We start from the raw sequence: 20,284 nt of genomic DNA on the forward strand, positions 1-20,284 counted from the left end.
AGACTTTGATAGAGACTATCGCTTTCTCTATATCAGTCTGAAAGTTGTTTACTTGGTGGTTTTTCCTGTACGAGATTTGTACCGCCATAGTTTGAGGCTCTGTGGTTTTCATAACTTCACTTTTAAAATTTCCTCAAGTTTGACCTACGTAGACTAAGTGGCATAAACTGCTGATCTCACCTGATAATCCCACCTTCGAAACATTTGTTTGCAGAGGCGTTCTTAGCGCCCTGATTTTTCTGTACAGTGTTAATTGTTTATTCAGCATGACCCCACTCTGTGGACATATTTGTAGCCGTTATTAGTATGTGAATACTGTGTTTTTCATTATCTGTTCCTGATTCCCTGTATTTGCGTTCCTGGATCTTTTTTGTAGCCAATAATTTATTCATGTTTTGTCCTGTTTTAATTTGCTATCATATTTTTTGTTCAGTCTTTGTTAGTTGTGTGTTGTATCCATTTTCTCTGGCTACCATGTGTACTGTGTTCAGTAGAGTTTATTTAAGTCCATGTAGCATGTGTATGAGATTGGTGAGTCTGTGGCATGTAGCTGAGTTTGTCATGTAAAGGCTTTACGTCTCTGTAGCACGTGTAAATGACATGTGAATCTGTGGGTGATCTGAAAGGTTGTGGACAGGTATACTTGTGACTGTCAATTTGCTGAATATTCCAAATTTATGTTTGTTGCTGATTCAGTGTACTGTTGTGTCTAAGAAATTAAGTTTCATGTCTGCTTCTGTCTCAATGATGAATATAATTTTAGGCTGAGCTATACTGATACCATTGTGTAGCTGTTTTATCAGCATGCCTCATTCATCTGTCAAGCAAATGATGTCTTCCATATAAAGGTATCAATATACAGCCTTGTATTCGACTGGATGATGATTTAATTTAATATTTCGTTTTCACTGAGATTTGGGAGTATGTTAGCCAGCAGAACACAGATCTGTGAGTCTACTGGTGTGTCTTGTTTTGTAGGCAGAATTAGTTCTGTTCAGTTATAATCTTTAGGATGGCTTCGGTTTCGCCTATGTGTATTTTCTGTGTTCCTTTGTATCTGCTGTAGCTCTTTGATGATGCTGATTATTTCTCCTACTGATACAATTGTATACACAGATGTGAAATCAAAAGTCTTACTACTTTCTGTTGGTGTGGTATAATTATGTTTTTAACAGTTGGTTACTGTTTTGTAGATTCATGCTGTGCAATATCTGTGTTACTGCAAGAGTGTGCCCAGATAAGTGGTAAGATAGTGCAGTTTTGAAGTTGATTAGCGGTCAAACTAGACAGTAGTGATAGTTACTTTTGGTAAACTGTTTAGGTAGAATGCTTTCAGCCATATATTTTGCTTGATTTTGGTGGTGATAATTCTAAGGGTTTATTTGAAGTTTCTTATTTTCCTTTGGTTCCTTGTGGTGGAATATCTGATCAATTGAAGGTTGTTCCCTTCTGTGAATTCTATTCTGTTGCTGATTTGTACAGCTTCACTAATAATTAAATTTGTTAACATCGAGAATAGATTTAAGTGTCAGGAAGCCGTTTCTGAAAGTATTTATATGGAGTGTAGCTATGTGAAACGTGAACGATAAATAGTTTAGACAAAAAGAGAATAGAATCTTTCGAAATGTGGTGCTACAGAAGAATGCTGAAGGTTAGATGGGTAAATCACAAAACTAATGAAGAGGTATTGAATAGAATTAGAGAGAATAGAAATTTGTCGCACAACTTGACTAGAAGAAGGGATCGGTTGGTAGGGCATATTCTGAGGCATCGAGGGATCACCAATTTAGTATTGGAGGATAGCGGAAAGGGTAAAAATCGTAGGTGGATACCAAGAGATGATTACACTAAACAGATTCAGAAGGATGTAGGTTGCAGTAGGTACTGGGAGATGAACAAGCTTGCACAGGATACAGTAGCATGGAGAGATGCATCAAACCAGTCTCTGGACTGAAGAACACAACAACAACAACAACACTATTAAATATCAGGGCGCTCCCTTTATCCTCACCCAAAAAGCTGAAACAAAAGCAGAAATTATTTGCTGATCCTGGATTTATGTTCTTATAGTTATTTGTTTAGATTTCTGTATGTGTTTTGTTCCGCTGTTTTTGATTTAGAATTTATGTGGGATTTGCTATCTTTGATTACCTGTTTGATCTCTTCTCCTACCAGTTCTTCTGCCAAGTTTGGACTCAAATATGGTTTTTTTTCCAACTTTCCTTCTTGTTTTTGATGTGTTCTGTTATATTATAGCTTTTCTATTTTTTGTGAGACATGTTGGTTTTTATGATGAGTCTCAGTATTTTCAAGTAATACTCATTCTCACCTTCTTAGGTCTATGACACTGACCATGTCTCTCATGTAACACGCATTCAACACCCATTATGTCTTCGTGTTTTATTGATGTGGTGGATTTCATGATTTTATTCAGTTTTATGTTTTGTCTTTCTTTCTTCTATTTCATTGCTGTTTCTGTGTATGACATTATTCCCCATCTAATGTCATCGAATTATGTTTTTATGACATTAACCGTTTCAATGTGACTTTGTTATAACATGGTTTTAACTACTATTTTTAAACATGCAAGAAAATAATGTCTTATTTTAACGAAATAATTTCTGCTTTTCTTTCATCTCCTTGCACAGTAGCTGACCTGCGTGACTTTCTGTTCAAATGAACATTTTCAAAACCAGAAACTGAGAAAGAATTTTTTAAACCTAACATTTAGGATAGTTTTGTGCAGATATGCTGTTGTATTCTTGAGAGAGCTTTGTGAGATTACAGAGAGTTTTTAGCAGACCTTTGTGAGAAATGCTTGGCATGCATTTGAGTTAAGCATCTCGCTCAGGCTGGAAGCTTCTTATGACACAGCTAAATTGATTATGTGGATAGTCAAAAGCCTTCTGGCAGTTAAGACCTACAGAATGAAATAATGTCTCAACAATATATATATATATATATATATATATATATATATATATATATATATATATATATATATATTACCAGCACTGAGAAGTTTCATAAGCTGTTAGAACTTTTATAACTTACTGTTCAACATATTGATGACGTATGACAATATACTTGTACCACCTAATTTAAGCATGAATTTTCGCCCTTAGCATAACTGTAAACTCGACAAACTAAATACCCACAAACATTCCTTCAGAGTTTCAGGACATAAATTAGGTTCCTTAGAGTTATAGTAAAAGGAATCAATTAATTGTATAATTCCATTAGCACATGTAGCTTCTATAGGCAATGGCCTTGCCGCAGTTTATACACTGGTTCCCGTGAGATCACCGAAGTTAAGCGCTGTTGGGCGTGGTTGACACTTGGATGGGTGACCATCCAGGCCGCCATGCGCTGTTGCCATTTTTCGGGCTGCACTCAGCCTCGTGATGCCAATTGAGGAGAGTGGTGTGCTGACCCCACGCCCCTCCTATCCTCATCCTCCACTGAGGATGACACGGCGATCGGATGGTCCCGGTAGGCCACTCGTGGCCTGAAGACGGAGTACATGTAGCTTCTATCCATACTAAAGTGAAGTAACTATCTTCTTTGACCTAAGTACAAGACATGTTCCTCCTTCTTAAAATTAATGGACATTAATCACCAACTGACTTTGATCTCTTCCATCAGTAAACTATTATGGCTTTGGGAAAATTTTGGGGGCAACTTATTTTGGGCTTTCAGCGTTATAACGACAATTAACAGCTGTGATACTGATGAACTCCTGGTGTGCAGATGAATTACTTGCATTACATCTTTCAAATTCATTTATTAACCTAGAAGAAAATTAATCAAGTATCGTACTTCTAAAGACTCGCCACTCGAGCGGTATGGAGTCGAACTCACAGAGTGCTTGGTACATTATTTCAGCGGTTCTAACTTCTGCCTTCAGAAAGTGTAAGACTAAATCGTCACAGGCAAGTCACAAGTAGTTCACAGTTATCCCTCTACCAGAAATAAATAGTACATCTAGGAGTTCGTACTTCGTTAGTAAAGTCATAGTTATGACAACTCTCAAATGTAGCTAGAGCCCTGCTTTCAGCATCTGATGCTCATTTTGTATATTCGTTGTATTTTGTAATTACTCATGGAGTTCCATAGGCTTTCTCTCCTATCTATTCACACTAGTATTTTTTACTTACTATTTTTCCTGTCAACAGAATTTTTAATTTCAAGTGGTATCGTGTTTCCACTTTCTTTCTTGAAGTAGTGATAGCCAATATTACACATCCAGAACTTAGTGTTCCGTACAAACTGTTGAACTTTTTCCTCATTCCCATGTCAACAAGTGATACATTTCATAACACAAGCCCATCTTCTCCCGTTCATATTCTCCGTTCATTCAATGTTTCCACCATTTTGTCTCATGTTTCTTACTACATAGGATCTCGTTCACAGTTTCCATATACAGCGAGATGCTGATGTCTTACCTATAGATATTTACTAGTTTCGACTTTTTTAGTGCTCATTTCAAGTAATGGTCATGAATATGGTCTTATTTGTTCCACGGTCTTAGTATTGAATTTTATTTTCTCTTTGTTTAAATCAATGCGACGGTAAGCTTTAATTAATTTATAAAATTGGGTAACCGGCCTTATTTACTGATGGTAAGACCAGCCAAGTCATTATTTATCCCATATTCTCTCGTTTGTCCTCATTACGCTTACAGTGGAATATATTTCTATACAGGAGTTTATAAACATGAGTTACGAAAATAATCAACTGGTAGTTTACACATTTTTCATCTGTGCCTTTTTGGTAATGTGATTCTAAGGTTATTGTGGTAATCTGGATGTTAATCACCTATTTCATAGATTTATGACCATAAAAGGAGGGACTCTGGAAACTACACGTCCCAAAAATTTCACTAATTGTTAAACTATTCCTATTCAATACTTCCTCATTAGTTTTGTGATCTACCCACCTAATCTTCAGCATTCTTCTGTAGCACCACATTTCGAATGCTTCTATTCTCTTTTTGTCTAAACTATTTATCGTCCACGTTTCACTTCCATACATGGCCACATAACATACAAAAACTTTCAGAAATGACTTCCTGACACTTAAATCTATACTCGATGTTAACAAATTTCTCTTCTTCAGAAAAGCGTTCCTTGCCATTGCCAGTGTACATTTTATATCCTCTCTACTTCGACGACCATCAGTTATTTTGCTCCCCAAATAGCAAAACTCCTTTACTACTTTAAGTGCCTCACTTTCTAATCTAATTCCCTCAGCATCACCCGACTTAATTCGACTACATTCCATTATCCTCGTTTTGCTTTTGTTGATGTTCATCTTTTATCCTCCTTTCAAGACACTGTCCATTCCATTCAACTGCTCTTCCAAGTCCTTTGCTGTCTCTGACAGAATTACAATGTCTACTCAACGAAAATCTGTCCACGTAAGGGGATCACCCCTTGCTCCTTCACTGGGTTCCCCTTAAACTTTCGCTGCACTTCTTCGCGACAGTTCATCTCCACCGCACTGGCCTTGTAGGTAATCCTACTATCTGCTACTTTTCTTCTGCGGGGGAGTTCTCGATGTTTTCAGAGCATCCGATAAACTGCACGTGCTCCCCGTGTTGTGCTAAACGGCGGGCCCCTCACGGAGCTCATCACTAGTTTACTGGATACAGTCTTTGCGAACCCAGGTTTTCTGGGTTGGGGTCTCATAACACATCATCAGTCCTCTGTAATAGTTAGCCCTTGACATGTTTCAGTGACCACCCAACGGCGCATCAATGGACAGTTGTGGGTCTCAGGGACTGGGGATCTTGGGTTAAGATCCCGGGTCGCGAAAATGTTAAAAAATTCTATTAGAGAATATTCACTATCATGGTGTGCTGTGCGCCGATGGGAAACCTGTCGTTAGCTGGTAACCTCTGGGGAAACTGCCGCATTACAATTGTATAAGGTTTATCCAGGGAAATGGAGTTCTAGCTGGGTGGACCCTAACATCCCTAGTTGCGCAAGGAACCGAGATGGAGCGCTCGAGCTGAAAACCATCGACTCCCAGCGGATTTGGTGTACTGGTGGTAGGTCGAACAAGAGAGCTCATGTAGGCAGTCAGGGACTTAGGGCTACTTTACAGTAATTCAGTTAGGAGTAAAATAAATATACTGGTCAAAAGGCGTTTCTATTATTTAAGAGGAAAGAGGATACTATGAGAAGGTTTCACCTTTCTGCATTCAAAAGGATTTGGAAGCATTGCCTGCATTTTAAAATCTGTTAAGAGACTGCGCAATGGGAATCCGTTTGTCAAATATTGTAGATCACAACGAGCAACGAAACTCCAGAAAGCTAAGTGCCTCAGGGAATCTGTCAATGAAACGTACCAACGCAACACGTTTAATATCTGGTAGATATTCCCGCAGATGGCCTGAACGCCGAATAGGACAAAGAAGGCACCAATGAACTAAGTTGTTTAAATGAAAGGCAAGATAGCGATCTGGTGGAATCAGACTCGTTCACGCTTACTTTTCTATTTATATTTAGTGTCTATAGCGCGAAACTTCAAGAGAATGTCAAGGAAGTCTCCTTTCTAAACGTCTGGCGTTTTATCCCCAACCTAATGTTTTACTTTCAGCTACAGCGCTTTCAGCACACCTCTCTCGGATGTAAGGGAGAAGCCATTCGTGACAAGAGTGCTGAAGTCGTTGTCTCCAAAGAGCAGCCACAAACCTAACTTTCGAAAAGTGGAACCGGATGGTACTATATTTCTCTAAGTCATGGTTGACGTCAGCTGTTTTCATAAAAATATTTTCAGACCTTAGTTAGCACGTATACTCATTGTATCAGTATTACTGTTATTCTTCCCTAATACACTTGCTAATTGCCCTTTTGTTTTACTTCTGTCTGAATAGTGGTGGGTATTGATTGAAAGAACTGTTTCATATCGTGTTCCGAGTCTGAAGATGTATTGCCATTCAGAATAACGATAAGTACGAAATAGGTTATATTCCCGTTATTTTGTAATTACTGAATATCTGAATCATTGATTTTACAGCATATTGTTCATATTACTTCTGAGGTTAAATATTTGTACAACGTTAATTATGACTAAGCGAGTATTGCGTAATCATGAATATTTAGTGCATATACGTATGTTTCTGTGACTGCCGGCTTAACCAATAAATGTGAATGGTTACGTTTTATTTTATTTACGTTCGAACAATTGAGTCTACTGCTGAAATAGTCAATTAATCTGACCAAATAATCCGACAAAACTACATTTTCAGCAAGCTTCACGCTGTACTAGAGTTTCATGTAAACACGTGAGATAAATATCAAATATGACTGTGCAAGGGCTAAACGTTTACTGTAAAGAGTTTGTGCTTGCAGGGGCGTCTGCTTCCTTAATACAATTCATCAGTTTTGCGTGATATAGCATTAGGAATCGAAAGGAAAAGTGTTGTCAGTAAGTTGTTCACGAGTGTTTTACATCAAAACACACCCAGATATGGGTAAGTTACCTTCTCAACCTCCCTGAAGACCCTGAGAAGGTTGAGACCAGCCACCTTTTTCAGATCCTCCTCCGGCCAGTGCCCGTGCCTCAGGAGCTCCGTGAACAGCTCGGGATACATGGACACGTCTTCCAGGCCGCGCGGCGTCCTGAAGGATAATGAATCCATGGTTACGCCATTTACACATATTCATTTACTTCATTCTGTACCACAATAAATATTAGCAAAATGAAATAATAATACAGATTCTCAACAATTTCACCCTGCGTCTGAGACAGAGGGGGGACAAGCAATTCATTATTGTTACTGCGACAAACTATGTTGCTCGCAAAAATAAACATTCTCAGAAAAAAATTCATTCGACTAACAATGAAATCGTGCTTTAGTCCCAAACTCGAAGCTGTAACGAAGATTTTCTTGAAAATTCATTTACAAAATCAGCTACTGATATACGACTTGATACTTACCAACCTTTGTATCTCTGTGTATGTAGCGGGAAAATGCCTAAATGGCACAAATTTTAAGATTTCATTTATCATAAACTAAACGCTAAGTTCCAAAATTGTTTAAATAATGGCATCCTCAGTTTCGCTCGACGGTGCGTGTTCAGTATGAACTAGGCATCAGTGCAGGTTATTTGCTAGTAGTGCCCACCTCGTATTTGCATTCAGAGGCCGAGGTCGACATGCAAGAAAGACCTAAGAGAGTTCCATAGAGGGCAGATTGTGGGGCCCCGATTAGCTGGAGCATCAGTAACCAAGTCAGCCAACTTATTGAATGTTTCAAGAGCAACTGTTTCAAAATTCATGACAGCCCACAGAAAACGTGGAAAGACATCATCATTTAAATGTAAATCAAAATTAAATGACAGAGATCGTCTTATGCTAATACGAATTGTGTCAAAACAAGACAAATCTATGGCAGCTAAAGTGATAGCAGAGCTCAATAGCCAACTTCGAGACTCCATATCTATTGACACTGTCTGCCAAGAACTCCACAAAGAGAATATTCGTGGAAGAGCTGCTCTATCAAAACCATTAGTGACGACAACCAATGCAAAGAAGAGTAAAACATGGTGTCAGGAGCATAAATTCTGGACGGCTGATCGGTGGAAACACGCCATATGCTCGGAAAAATCAACTTCTTCGTCATTTCCAACGTCGAGCCGTGTTTATGTCTGGAGAATGCCAAAAGAAGCATACAATCTTGATTGCTTGATTCCAGTGTCTAGGCATGGAGGTGGAATGGCTTGGGCAGCCATATCATTGTATTCTGCTGGTACCGTCTTCACTCTCAAAGGCCGTTAGAGCCAAAGATTAAGTGAATATTTTAAGTGATCAGGTGCACTATTATTCACGTGTTCTACCCCAAAATTAAGCTATATTTCAGGACGATAATGCACCCATTAACACAGCCAAGGCAGTATAGTCGTGGTATAAGGAGCATGCAACTGCAGGGTCTTCCGTGGCCAGCGCAGTCCCGGGACTTGAACACTATCGAACCCTTGGAGCTCAGACTCCGGAGCATATTTCCGCCTCCCCCGTGACCAATGGAATTAGAACAGATTCTGATAGAAGAGTATAGTAAGGTGGCTTGCAGCTGTATTATGGGCCAATGGGGGGTCCAACCTCTTATTAATAAGCCATTCCCAAGTATGTACAGGTGTTCACATTATTTTCCCTATCCCTTGTATGTCAGTGAGCTTAAAGATTTGCACTAGTATAAAGTCAAGGAAATGTTTCATGTGTTATTCCTTTCATCACCATGTGGAGGCTCTAGAGTTTAACTCTTCAGATCTTTACACACCCCTGTATCTTTTGCGTGAATATACATTTTGCACTTAATGAGTCTGTTCATTTTTCCATTCTATCGTACACGCGATTATTCCTATGTTACTCCTCTGTTTTACGAGTGACGTTCTTTGCTGGCTTCCTCGAAGTGTGATCAAATCACTTTCTTCTCATAGATGATGCTGTAGTTGTGGATTTCTTCTCATTTGCTTCCGTTATCTTTCATTTGCATGGACTACACGTCATACCACAGTCTCCTTGGTTAGACCTTGAAGTTTTTCTTGCAGCGTTCATTATTCCATTGGATTCGGTAATATGTCTTGGATGGAAACATTCAGCCCACTTTTTATCTGCAAAACCGTCCTCTGAATTGAAATTATACGCAAATCGTTTCATAGTGCTTTGTCGAATCCAATTTTTCTGACACTCGTGATGAGTAAACCAAACATCATCTCATGAGATATAAGAGGATGTTACTTCAATTCGTTTTCAACTTCAGTGGAAAATACTTTTCTGCTGTCATAAATTTTTATATATATTTGTGCGCTTCTGTTTTCGGCATGCCCTTCAATTGCTCGCTTGGACCCTTTTTGTGTGTGCATATTCATTTAACCCATGGTCGTCATTTAGATTTACTGATACAGCTAAGTGCAAGTCATCTGGTCCCTACGTCCCTTAATGCCTCTCTCTTGCCATTCTGAAGAACAAAATTATTATTTTATCAACGATTTGGGATAAAAAATGTATTACAAAAATGGACACACCATTTCTAAACTGTGAGTTGTCCAAATAATTCAAAATGAATTTTTACAGCTCACTAGAGGAGGAACTTTCTTAAATCGTACAGGTACAATATCGGAAACTTGCAGCAGTACACTGTAGGCAACGTTGTGATTTTCTCTTAGTGAATTTTCTACTATGAATCCCCATATTCATGACTGAAAACTACGTTTATCTCATGTGCATTCATCTATAAATAACACATGTTGCAATTTATGGCATAACAACCCTCTTCATCACGAAAACAAAAAGTTTGACAAAACCTACAACAAATTCAGCGCTGTCTTCAAACGATCCTTTCCTCAACATACACAGCTCACAGCTGACAATATGCGTTGGAGAAACCCGTAGTTCACGCTCATGTCAGTAAATACGGGATAGTACAACAGGTATGAGTTTTATGGTAGCGGTACTAATTAGAAGCTACTACTACATTGGTAACACAAGCGTTTCTCTATATCAGCACTAATTACTTTGAACTGTTTTATTTTACTTGATACTTAATTTCAACTGACACTCAAATAATGGACGGAAAATTACAGGGTAAGAAAATGTGAAAAGCGGAATGGGATGCATAGCTCTAGTCCAAATATCCACTACAATGCAATAAATAGCTAAAAAAAAGAGAGAGTAATATTTGCAGAAGAAGCGTAGCTAATATTCATGCCTCCATTATTAACTAAATATACTGTGGAAGATATTCTGTGATAGCTTGTCAAGGGAATCAAAATACGCGCCACGAAGAATGAAACAGATTACACTGCCCTGTTTGGTTACCTAAATGTTATAAATATGACTCCGCTATGACATGAACGTACCCCTCTTCATGAAAGAAAGGAACGATCTACCAGGATAGCAGCTTCAAGGATGACATGAAATCAAACAGACGGTTAAGATGTAGAAAGGTATAGCCTACATGAAAAAATGTTCAAAGGAGATGAAGATAAGATGTATGTACAATGAACATTATAACAAACCAATCACTAAGCTTTACACCAAATAATAAGAGAAAATGGAACTCGAATATGTCAGAAATACGCTTAATAGAGAGGCGTCAACGGTAAGTGCTTTATCAGTCTCTTGATGAGTTATCAGCTAATGTAATCGATCAGTTTTAGAAAGTCTACCGACAAACCTGAATCTATATATACACTCCTGGAAATTGAAATAAGAACACCGTGAATTCATTGTCCCAGGAAGGGGAAACTTTATTGACACATTCTGGGGTCAGATACATCACATGATCACACTGACAGAACCACAGGCACATAGACACAGGCAACAGAGCATGCACAATGTCGGCACTAGTACAGTGTATATCCACCTTTCGAAGCAATGCAGGCTGCTATTCTCCCATGGAGACGATCGTAGAGATGCTGGATGTAGTCCTGTGGAACGGCTTGCCATGCCATTTCCACCTGGCGCCTCAGTTGGACCAGCGTTCGTGCTGGACGTGCAGACCGCGTGAGACGACGCTTCATCCAGTCCCAAACATGCTCAATGGGGGACAGATCCGGAGATCTTGCTGGCCAGGGTAGTTGACTTACACCTTCTAGAGCACGTTGGGTGGCACGGGATACATGCGGACGTGCATTGTCCTGTTGGAACAGCAAGTTCCCTTGCCGGTCTAGGAATGGTAGAACGATGGGTTCGATGACGGTTTGGATGTACCGTGCACTATTCAGTGTCCTCTCGACGATCACCAGTGGTGTACGGCCAGTGTAGGAGATCGCTCCCCACACCATGATGCCGGGTGTTGGCCCTGTGTGCCTCTGTCGTATGCAGTCCTGATTGTGGCGCTCACCTGCACGGTGCCAAACACGCATACGACCATCATTGGCACCAAGGCAGAAGCGACTCTCATCGCTGAAGACGACACGTCTCCATTCGTCCCTCCATTCACGCCTGTCGCGACACCACTGGAGGCGGGCTGCACGATGTTGGGGCGTGAGCGGAAGACGGCCTAACGGTGTACGGGACCGTAGCCCAGCTTCATGGAGACGGTTGCGAATGGTCCTCGCCGATACCCCAGGAGCAACAGTGTCCCTAATTTGCTGGGAAGTGGCGTTGCGGTCCCCTACGGCACTGCGTAGGATCCTACGGTCTTGGCGTGCATCCGTGCGTCGCTGCGGTCCGGTCCCAGGTCTACGGGCACGTGCACCTTCCGCCGACCACTGGCGACAACATCAATGTACTGTGGAGACCTCACGCCCCACGTTTTGTGCAGTTCGGCGGTACGTCCACCCGGCCTCCCGCATGCCCACTATACGCCCTCGCTCAAAGTCCGTCAACTGCACATACGGTTCACGTCCACGCTGTCGCGGCATGCTACCAGTGTTAAAGACTGCGATGGAGCTCCGTATGCCACGGCAAACTGGCTGACACTGACGGTGGCGGTGCACAAATGCTGCGCAGTTAGCGCCATTCGACGGCCAACACCGCGGTTCCTGGTGTGTCCGCTGTGCCGTGCGTGTGATCATTGCTTGTACAGCCCGCTCGCAGTGTCCAGAGCAAGTATGGTGGGTCTGACACACCGGTGTCAATGTGTTCTTTCTTCCATTTCCAGGAGTGTAGAACACAGTTTCCCTAAGAAAACATTAACGGTCAAACGACTGAAAAACGCACAAGAGAATTCATTTGCACGCATTTAATACAACGTAGTCGAAATGGTTTAAAGGATGCAGAGTGAATGCAATAAAACATTTATGCTCGTAACGTAACTACTGTGGGTCAACACATTTAAAATTTATTAAACTGTTAAGAAAAAATTTAAAATGAATGTTCCATATATCTCAAGACAGCACAATAGGAAGGTATGTTACATGTAATATGACGTACGTCTCGATGAGAAGTGTAACGGAAAATGATATAGGAATATACTGAGAGTAATACGTAGTTTGGGAGCCATCGCGTTACATGAGCTGTATGAGCATGCAAAACTCTTTAACGGAACAAAAACTAAAGGACTGATAATGATTCTGCAATGCAAATTCCAATGCTGAACACTTAGCAGCTGAACCGCACGCACAATGCAGTGACCAAGAGGCCATCAACAAATTTCTCGCTGTTTGCATGTTGCTGTTTATTTTTGATATCATTCATACCAAAACATCATGACTCTGGATATCCGTTACTTTCATATGATCACTTCTTTAATAGGGAACAATGGGCGTAGACAATATTTGGTGACCACACCTCTCAGAACTTCAGCAACACCAAGAAGATGTGTTCATGGAAAAAGAAACTCAAATTTCAAATTAATGTGCCCAAAATGCAGCCTCCCTCATACTAGTGTTCACCAGACGACCATTTTCATTGTGCAGAATGTGCTTACCATTCACTGCTAACTTTCATAGTTTCTCATCTGTAAGGTCTGTTGTAGCTTCCATCGTAAGTGTTAGAAACTGCCAGTAATGTAATCAAACGTAAAAATGAAGATGAAAAGGGGATTCGGTTGTTGATATGGTATCCGAGCCTGACTGGAGGTAAAGACTGGAAGCACAAGATCGAAGTTCTGACTAATAGGACTGTGGATGAGACGTTTAATACGCAAATTACATTTGAAAACATACATTCTACTCCGCAGTTCGTCAAACAAATGTAATCATAAATACTATATTGGATTAATAAAGGAACACTCAAAAATTATATAGATACTAGATTTTATTTATGACAGGAAAACGACGCTTTCCATTGTGGTATCGTTTTATACGTCATAGCCGTTCGAAGTGGCACTGTGGTGGGTAAAGGGCTCTTCGTTGGAAGAACGGCGGCTCAGATGCTCATCCGATCTTTGAGATTTAGGTTTTCGATATAAACTTTGATTCAATTCTTCACGTGAAGTGAACAGATTCTGTCTTAGGAAGTGTTTTGCTTATATCTCCCCCCCCCCCCCCCCCACCCCAACCACAATATTTCCAATATCAGCGTGATCACAGCATAAATCTCATCGTCAACTAAAACTTAAATCATAAGATTGCTCTCGTTTCGGTGGTTATTGTTCTGGCGTAACCACAAGGGCCGGAAAGAAGATGCAGTACGCAAGGCCAGAGAAGGCGGTGACAAAAGGTCGGCCAATGGTGCACGGAACCAGACCGCGCCGTACCGAGACCGACACCTGGAAGAAGTCAATGTAAGCGCCGCTCCTGCTGGCCTCGGCTGCTCAGATCGTTTGAGTCTGAAACGGACGTCAGTGCTACGCTATCAGATAGTCGTGACCCTTATCAAGTGATTCCTTGGACATTATGTGTAGCAAGAATTTTACTATTTCCATGTCGCCTCTCGCTAGCTACATTCGCTGTAATCAAAGTTAAGTATTGCCCATTTGCTTACTAGAAATAAAGTTTCTAATGTTATTTGTTTGAACTGTTTTAAAGCATTTATAGATCGCAACATCCTTTAGGCACCCTACAAGCAACGAGTGGGCAGCATCCCAGAGTTATAATGTTTGATGTATTTCCTCCTTCCAGATGCTGCATCTATGGGTTAACTTTTCACTTTTTCTGCCAATCCAACTACCACAACCGGAAACAAATAGTGGAACTGCAGTTCTGTACGTTCATGAGCCGTATCTAATGATAAACATGTAGTCTACAACTCTGTATATTGTCATCAGATTATGGTTTTACTCCAGATTTTTGTGTTCTAATATCAAAATATTTCTTTATTCATCGGACTAATGAATATATCCATGTCTAGGTGACATTTAAACAAGGAGGTAAATTACGTATTTTACTCTCAAACTATTTTTAGGACAGCTTTACATAGCCACCGGAAATTTAGGTTGCAAACACGATTAAAAATTACGTTAAGAAAATGGAAATGTCCCAAGCAGTTAACGTTTCAAACATTTTAGGAGTAAATGTGTGATTACAATACAACAAAACAAAAATATTTTTACAGGTTTATGAATAATATACAGACCTGTTATGTTACGAAAGCTAGAGAGAAGCCTCGGGTGCAGAACAGACCCCCAATGTAACGAACCAAGCATAGAAAAGGACTACGATTTGCAACATGGAATGTAAACTCTGTGTACAAACCGGAGGCGGCAATAACTTTAGTTAAGGAATTGGAAAAGTATAAAATGTCGGTGGTTGCCCTGCAGGTAGTTCGATGGGAAGGTACAGGGACAATAGATGTAGATAATTACGCAAAATTCTATGGGGAAGCAGGCAAACACAGTTTAGGAACTGGTTTCCGTGTTAACAGAGACATAGTACCAATGGTAAAGAATTCTACGGCAGTGAATCCACAAATATCAGTTCTAAATTTATCAATGAAAAATCACCAACTTTCCTTTGTGAACTGTCATCCACCAATAGAGGAAAGTGATGATCAAGTGAAGCGTATATTCAATGAAGAGCTGGAAGATGTTATGGATTCCATCCCTAAAAACAGCTGCAGAATTCTCATCGGCGATTTTAATGCCAAGATCTGATAGGACACCAGCTTTACTCCCATAATGTGCCTTCATAGTCTGCATGACAATAGTAATGACAATGGAATCAGGATAATAAGCTCTACTAACTCCAAGGGCATGTTTATCAGTAGCACTAACTTCCCACGTAGACATCTGCCCAAAGGAACCTGGGTATCCCCAGATAGGAAAACAGTCAACCAAGTAGACCACATAGCTATTAACGCAGAAGCCAGGAATTGGATTACGGATGTAACAAATTCCCGTGAGGCTGAGTGTGGTCCAACTCAGACTCACCCTGAAACCAAACCAAAGACGTAAACTAAAGAAAGTGGCATGTTTACAAATAGAAAAATCGGAACAGGAAGAAACCAGGAATAAACTTCAAGTTATGATCAGGACTTGTTTTACAGTACTGCCAGAAACAGAGGACTCGGTTGTAAATTAGCAATGGGAAGAAATTAGAAAAGTCGTTACAATAGCTGCAGGAGCAGTCTTTGGAAAGAGAGTGTCGAGGAAGCAGAAATGGTTCAGTGAGGTCTGTGAAGAGGCGATCGGCAGGAGAAAGGAAGCCCGTGTGAAGTGGTTACCGTCAACAACTGATCAGAGTAGTAAGGCAGAATTTGACAGAGTCCGAAGAAAAACACATGCGGTATTGCGGAGAGAAAAGTGGAAGTTCGTGAGTGGGATTATGACAGATGCAGAAGAAGACTTCCAGGGAAGGAGGACGTAGAACAGGTGAGTTACCTGAGGAAAATCTATAAACCCACAGAGAAATTCATAAAAAAATGCCAAAGGAGACGCGCTGACAAATGAATATCACATTGGAAAGAGATAGGAAGAATATTTCAGTGACTTGTTAAATTGTGAAGACCCAACGACACTCTTTAACTTCTCATACCACTGACAGCAGACCCTAAACACCTACCTCCAACTGTAGAGGAACCAGATAAAACGACTTAACAAAGACAGAAACCCAGCAGAAGATGGCATCGACGCTGAAATAATCCAGGAAGGGGGTGAATATCTTATCGCAAGGATTTAAAAATTAATAGAGAACATTTGGAACACTGACTGCAGGAATGGAGTAATGTGTCCCATCCACAAGAAGTATGACCGAGTGGAATGTGAGAACTATCGGTATCGCTCTGCTCAATATTTGTCATAAGAATTTCTCAAAATGTCTCCTAGATCGAATCCAACCGTTGGCAGACACCATTATTGGAGAATATCAAGGAGGACTTTGTCACGGGAGAACCTTGTCCTAAGCCAGTTCATAGAAAAAAGGTGGGAGATTGTCCAAGAACTATACTTGCTGATTGCCGACTTCAGAAAAGCTAATAATTGCATTATCGGGAAAGTATGCTGAGGTGTCTAGAAGAATTCGGTTTTGTCAAGAAACTAGTAAGCCTCACGAAGGCCTGTTTGAGGTATAAAGGTAAAAGGTAAAAATTGCAAGCAAGGTGACTGAAGCATTCAAAATAAAAACTGAGCTATGGCAGGGTGATGGACTATCTCCTGTTCTTTTCATTCTCGCATTAGAGTAGGTACTGCGCGAGATGTCATCTAACGAACTCAGAGGAATCCAGACCAGGGATGTGAACATGAAGTATCTCAGATATGCCGATGATATAGTGCTACTATTTTGGTCGCAAGAATAATTAGGGGAAATGGCTGACATTCTGGACACAACAGCGAGGAAAATTGGACTTCAAATCAATCCTGACAAGAACCCGTCCTACACTATAGACACAACGAAACTCAAGAACCATTTCCACTCTTACAGACAACTGAAGGTGCTTATCGTCAAGTCAGGAAGTTCAAGTATCTGGGCGCAGTACTGAGAGATGAACCATCCAGTAAAATGGAAATACAGACAAGACTACAGGAAGGTATTCGGTGTTGCCACGGCCTCCGTGCTCGCCTCAGAACCAGACGTTTGTGCCGCGCGTTGTAGCCGCGTGGTCTAGGACGCATTGTCCCAGTTTGCGAGAATCCCCCGGTCGGAGATTCGAGTCCTCCCTTGGGCATGGGTGTGTGGTTGTCCTAAGCGTAAGTTAGTGTAAGTTAGATTAAGTGGTTAATAAGCCTAGGGACCCGTGACGTAAGCTGTTTGGTCCCATAGGAACTTACTACAAATTTCCAATTTCCAGAAATTTGTGAATACATTAGAAAATAAACATTTACGAAACACTCCTACAGCCAGTAGTACCATATATATGTGCCACGTGGAGTACAACCGAGCACGATCTGAACAGACTGATTATATTCGAAAGAATGACTTTTGAACCAGTTTACGATAATGAGAGTGAAAATGGAGGAGTCGTCACAATACAGAGTTGTATGATATTTACAAAGAGCCGAACATCCTGGCTATAATGTACACGCAACGACTCGACTGAGCAAGGCATGTTGCTCGAATGCAGGAGAACCGATGGCCGAAAGCTGTACTCAACACCAAGCCAACGGCAGAAGGCCCTTACGAAGGCCTAGAACTCGATGGAGTCATAGCGTATTCAAAGACTTTCAGAGAGTGGGACTGCTGGAAGGATGGCAGAATGGACCTGAAGACAGGCTAAATGGAGGCAATCTGTCAAAGCAGCCCGCGTTCAGTTGGGCTTGATCGTGTAAAGTAAAGTAAACTATGTAAGTTTAATGAATAACATTGATTACCCATGATTGATCCATGGTTTTCGAGGAGAGTAGAGGATGTTATTGTACCTAGAGGATAGTGCAGATAGCAAAGTATTATTTCCTGGTCGGTGTTTCAATCTAGTGACTTATTTCACAATAACATGGAGCAATGCGCTCTAGAACGTAAGCAGTTTGTGGCAGTCGCTACAATTTTTTTCTTCTGGGACATGAGGTTGTGTTTTGTGCAGCGGTTGTAATATCATGAGTTCTGTGTCTTTCACTGTTATGCAACACATTAAAGCCGTTCTGTCGGCATTGCTAATTTGTAAGTTACAGAGTGTTACAGTGAGTAAAATCCTTTTTATATTAAAAGCTACCTTCATAATGTGCAAACTGTTATACCATACTTCATCGGTCGTGCACCATGTTGGATACTGAAACGGAGTGGCTACCACTACAGAACTCGTGGTATCTGAAGTTCAACTGAATTACTCTAATACCTTAGGAATCCTACCAGTTCCTAAAATGGAAATTAGTGTTAGTAGCCAACACGTTTATTTGAAAACGTTTTCGACATTGATTTTTGATAAAACGTCTCCTTAATCCGAGTTCACTTACTTGTTACTGGTTTGTAGTAAAATAATAATATCACAATAGACTACCAAATATATCATTGACAAGATTTTCTCGATTTCAACGCTTTTAAATTTGAATACAGTATGTTTTGTTCCTTGTTGCACACTACGTTGTACCTAGAAATATATTTTCACGTTTGGAAAACTTTATTTTCCTAGAGTAATTTTTTCAGTTTCAGAAAAAAACTGTGACATACATAAAATGAACGCTATCACTTGAAAACCGTGTAGGATAGTATTAAACCTCTAATACATAGCAAGCTGGAAAGTATGAAATTTTTCATACCGACAATGCTTTTCTCTACTCTCATACTTGTGTAGTTACAATAACATAAAAATGTCATTTCAAGAGCTTGGATTTATAATCTGCAGTTAGAGAGGAATAATTCCGTGTAGTCCCAGAAGAAAAATTATCTGGACGATACCATAGCAGAATAGCTATTACAACAGTATAGCCGGAAATGATATTCTCTGTACGAGAGAAAATCGGTGAAGAGTACGTACATTTACGAAAGAGTGGATTTTCAATAAATACGTTAGGTAAGTATATAAAACATAGCTTTCTCTAAACGAAATATCTACAGTGAAAGGCTGTTGCGAAGGTTTCTACTCACATGTTTATTCCATCGAAATCGCCTCCAACGCCGATGTGGTCAACTCCGATCAAATTTCTAATGTAGTTAATGTGTTCTGCAATGGAACAAAAGTCACGTGTTTCAAAACAAATATCTCAAAGAATTATTGTTTCGGTTTCTATACTACTGTTGACTTAAGAAATAAAGCTGTAGATGAAGGTCAATTGCTCTAGATTAATTAAGTTCATTGAACTAAAGTTATTTACAGAAGGATACTAGGTGTTTATTTTTAAAGTTTCGTCAAAATGAATTATCAGTCTTGCTCCTTTTAACAAGCTCAGTTTATCCGCATAGAAGCGTGCAGCTTTTGTACAGTCGTGAATCTTGTCATAAAATTTACAAGTGTCGTCCGTAATCGGAATTTGAATGTGGAAATGACTCTCCACAAGAAAGTCTCATATACTTGCCACGTTTTGGAAAGTATGCAGGTAGGGGGACTTGGTTATTTATTATTCTTATTTATTATTTATTATCGCTATATATAATTTTCATCCTGAGACAAAATGTTCAATTTTATGACGCAGTAGAAATTTTTTTTTTTATAGTCACACTTTGTTCCACCTTGTGAGTTTCCTTATCAATTAAAATTGGTTTTATATTTGACCTTATTAAAAATGTAGCATGTAGCGTAGTGCGACTTTTCCAATTTTTCACTCGTGGACTATTCATTGCTGAATAGTTTAAAAGAGAAGACACTTCGGCACCATTTTCGCTTATTGGAAGTAGCAATTTTTCAAAGGCTTGGTAGTTAATCCCGTTCCAGAATGAGACTTTCACTCTGGGCATCTCAGTTGGTAGAGCACTTCCCCGCGAAAGGCAAAGGTCCCGAGTTCGAGTTTCGGCCCGGCACACAATTTTAATCTGCCAGGAAGTTTCAATCCTGTTCCACCTAATGCTCATCTAGAGATTAG

The 20,284-nt window shown here is 40.1% G+C and overlaps 1 protein-coding gene and 1 pseudogene across 1 annotated transcript in view; one reads left to right on the forward strand and one right to left on the reverse strand.

The window, feature by feature from the left end:
- Positions 1–20,284, reverse strand: part of LOC124789039 (dipeptidase 1-like) — a 169,110-nt gene that overhangs the window by 21,400 nt on the left and 127,426 nt on the right. Inside the window, exons 8-9 of the mRNA XM_047256329.1 lie at positions 19,353–19,428; positions 7,490–7,628 (exon numbers count right to left, since the gene is read on the reverse strand). Coding sequence (XP_047112285.1) covers positions 7,490–7,628; positions 19,353–19,428 — 215 coding nt within the window. The remainder of the gene's footprint in view (positions 1–7,489; positions 7,629–19,352; positions 19,429–20,284) is intronic.
- On the forward strand, positions 3,261–3,378 carry LOC124790454 (annotated as a pseudogene).

This window comes from Schistocerca piceifrons, chromosome 3 (genome assembly GCF_021461385.2).
Source record: "Schistocerca piceifrons isolate TAMUIC-IGC-003096 chromosome 3, iqSchPice1.1, whole genome shotgun sequence".
In the NCBI taxonomy this organism is placed as follows: domain Eukaryota; kingdom Metazoa; phylum Arthropoda; class Insecta; order Orthoptera; family Acrididae; genus Schistocerca; species Schistocerca piceifrons.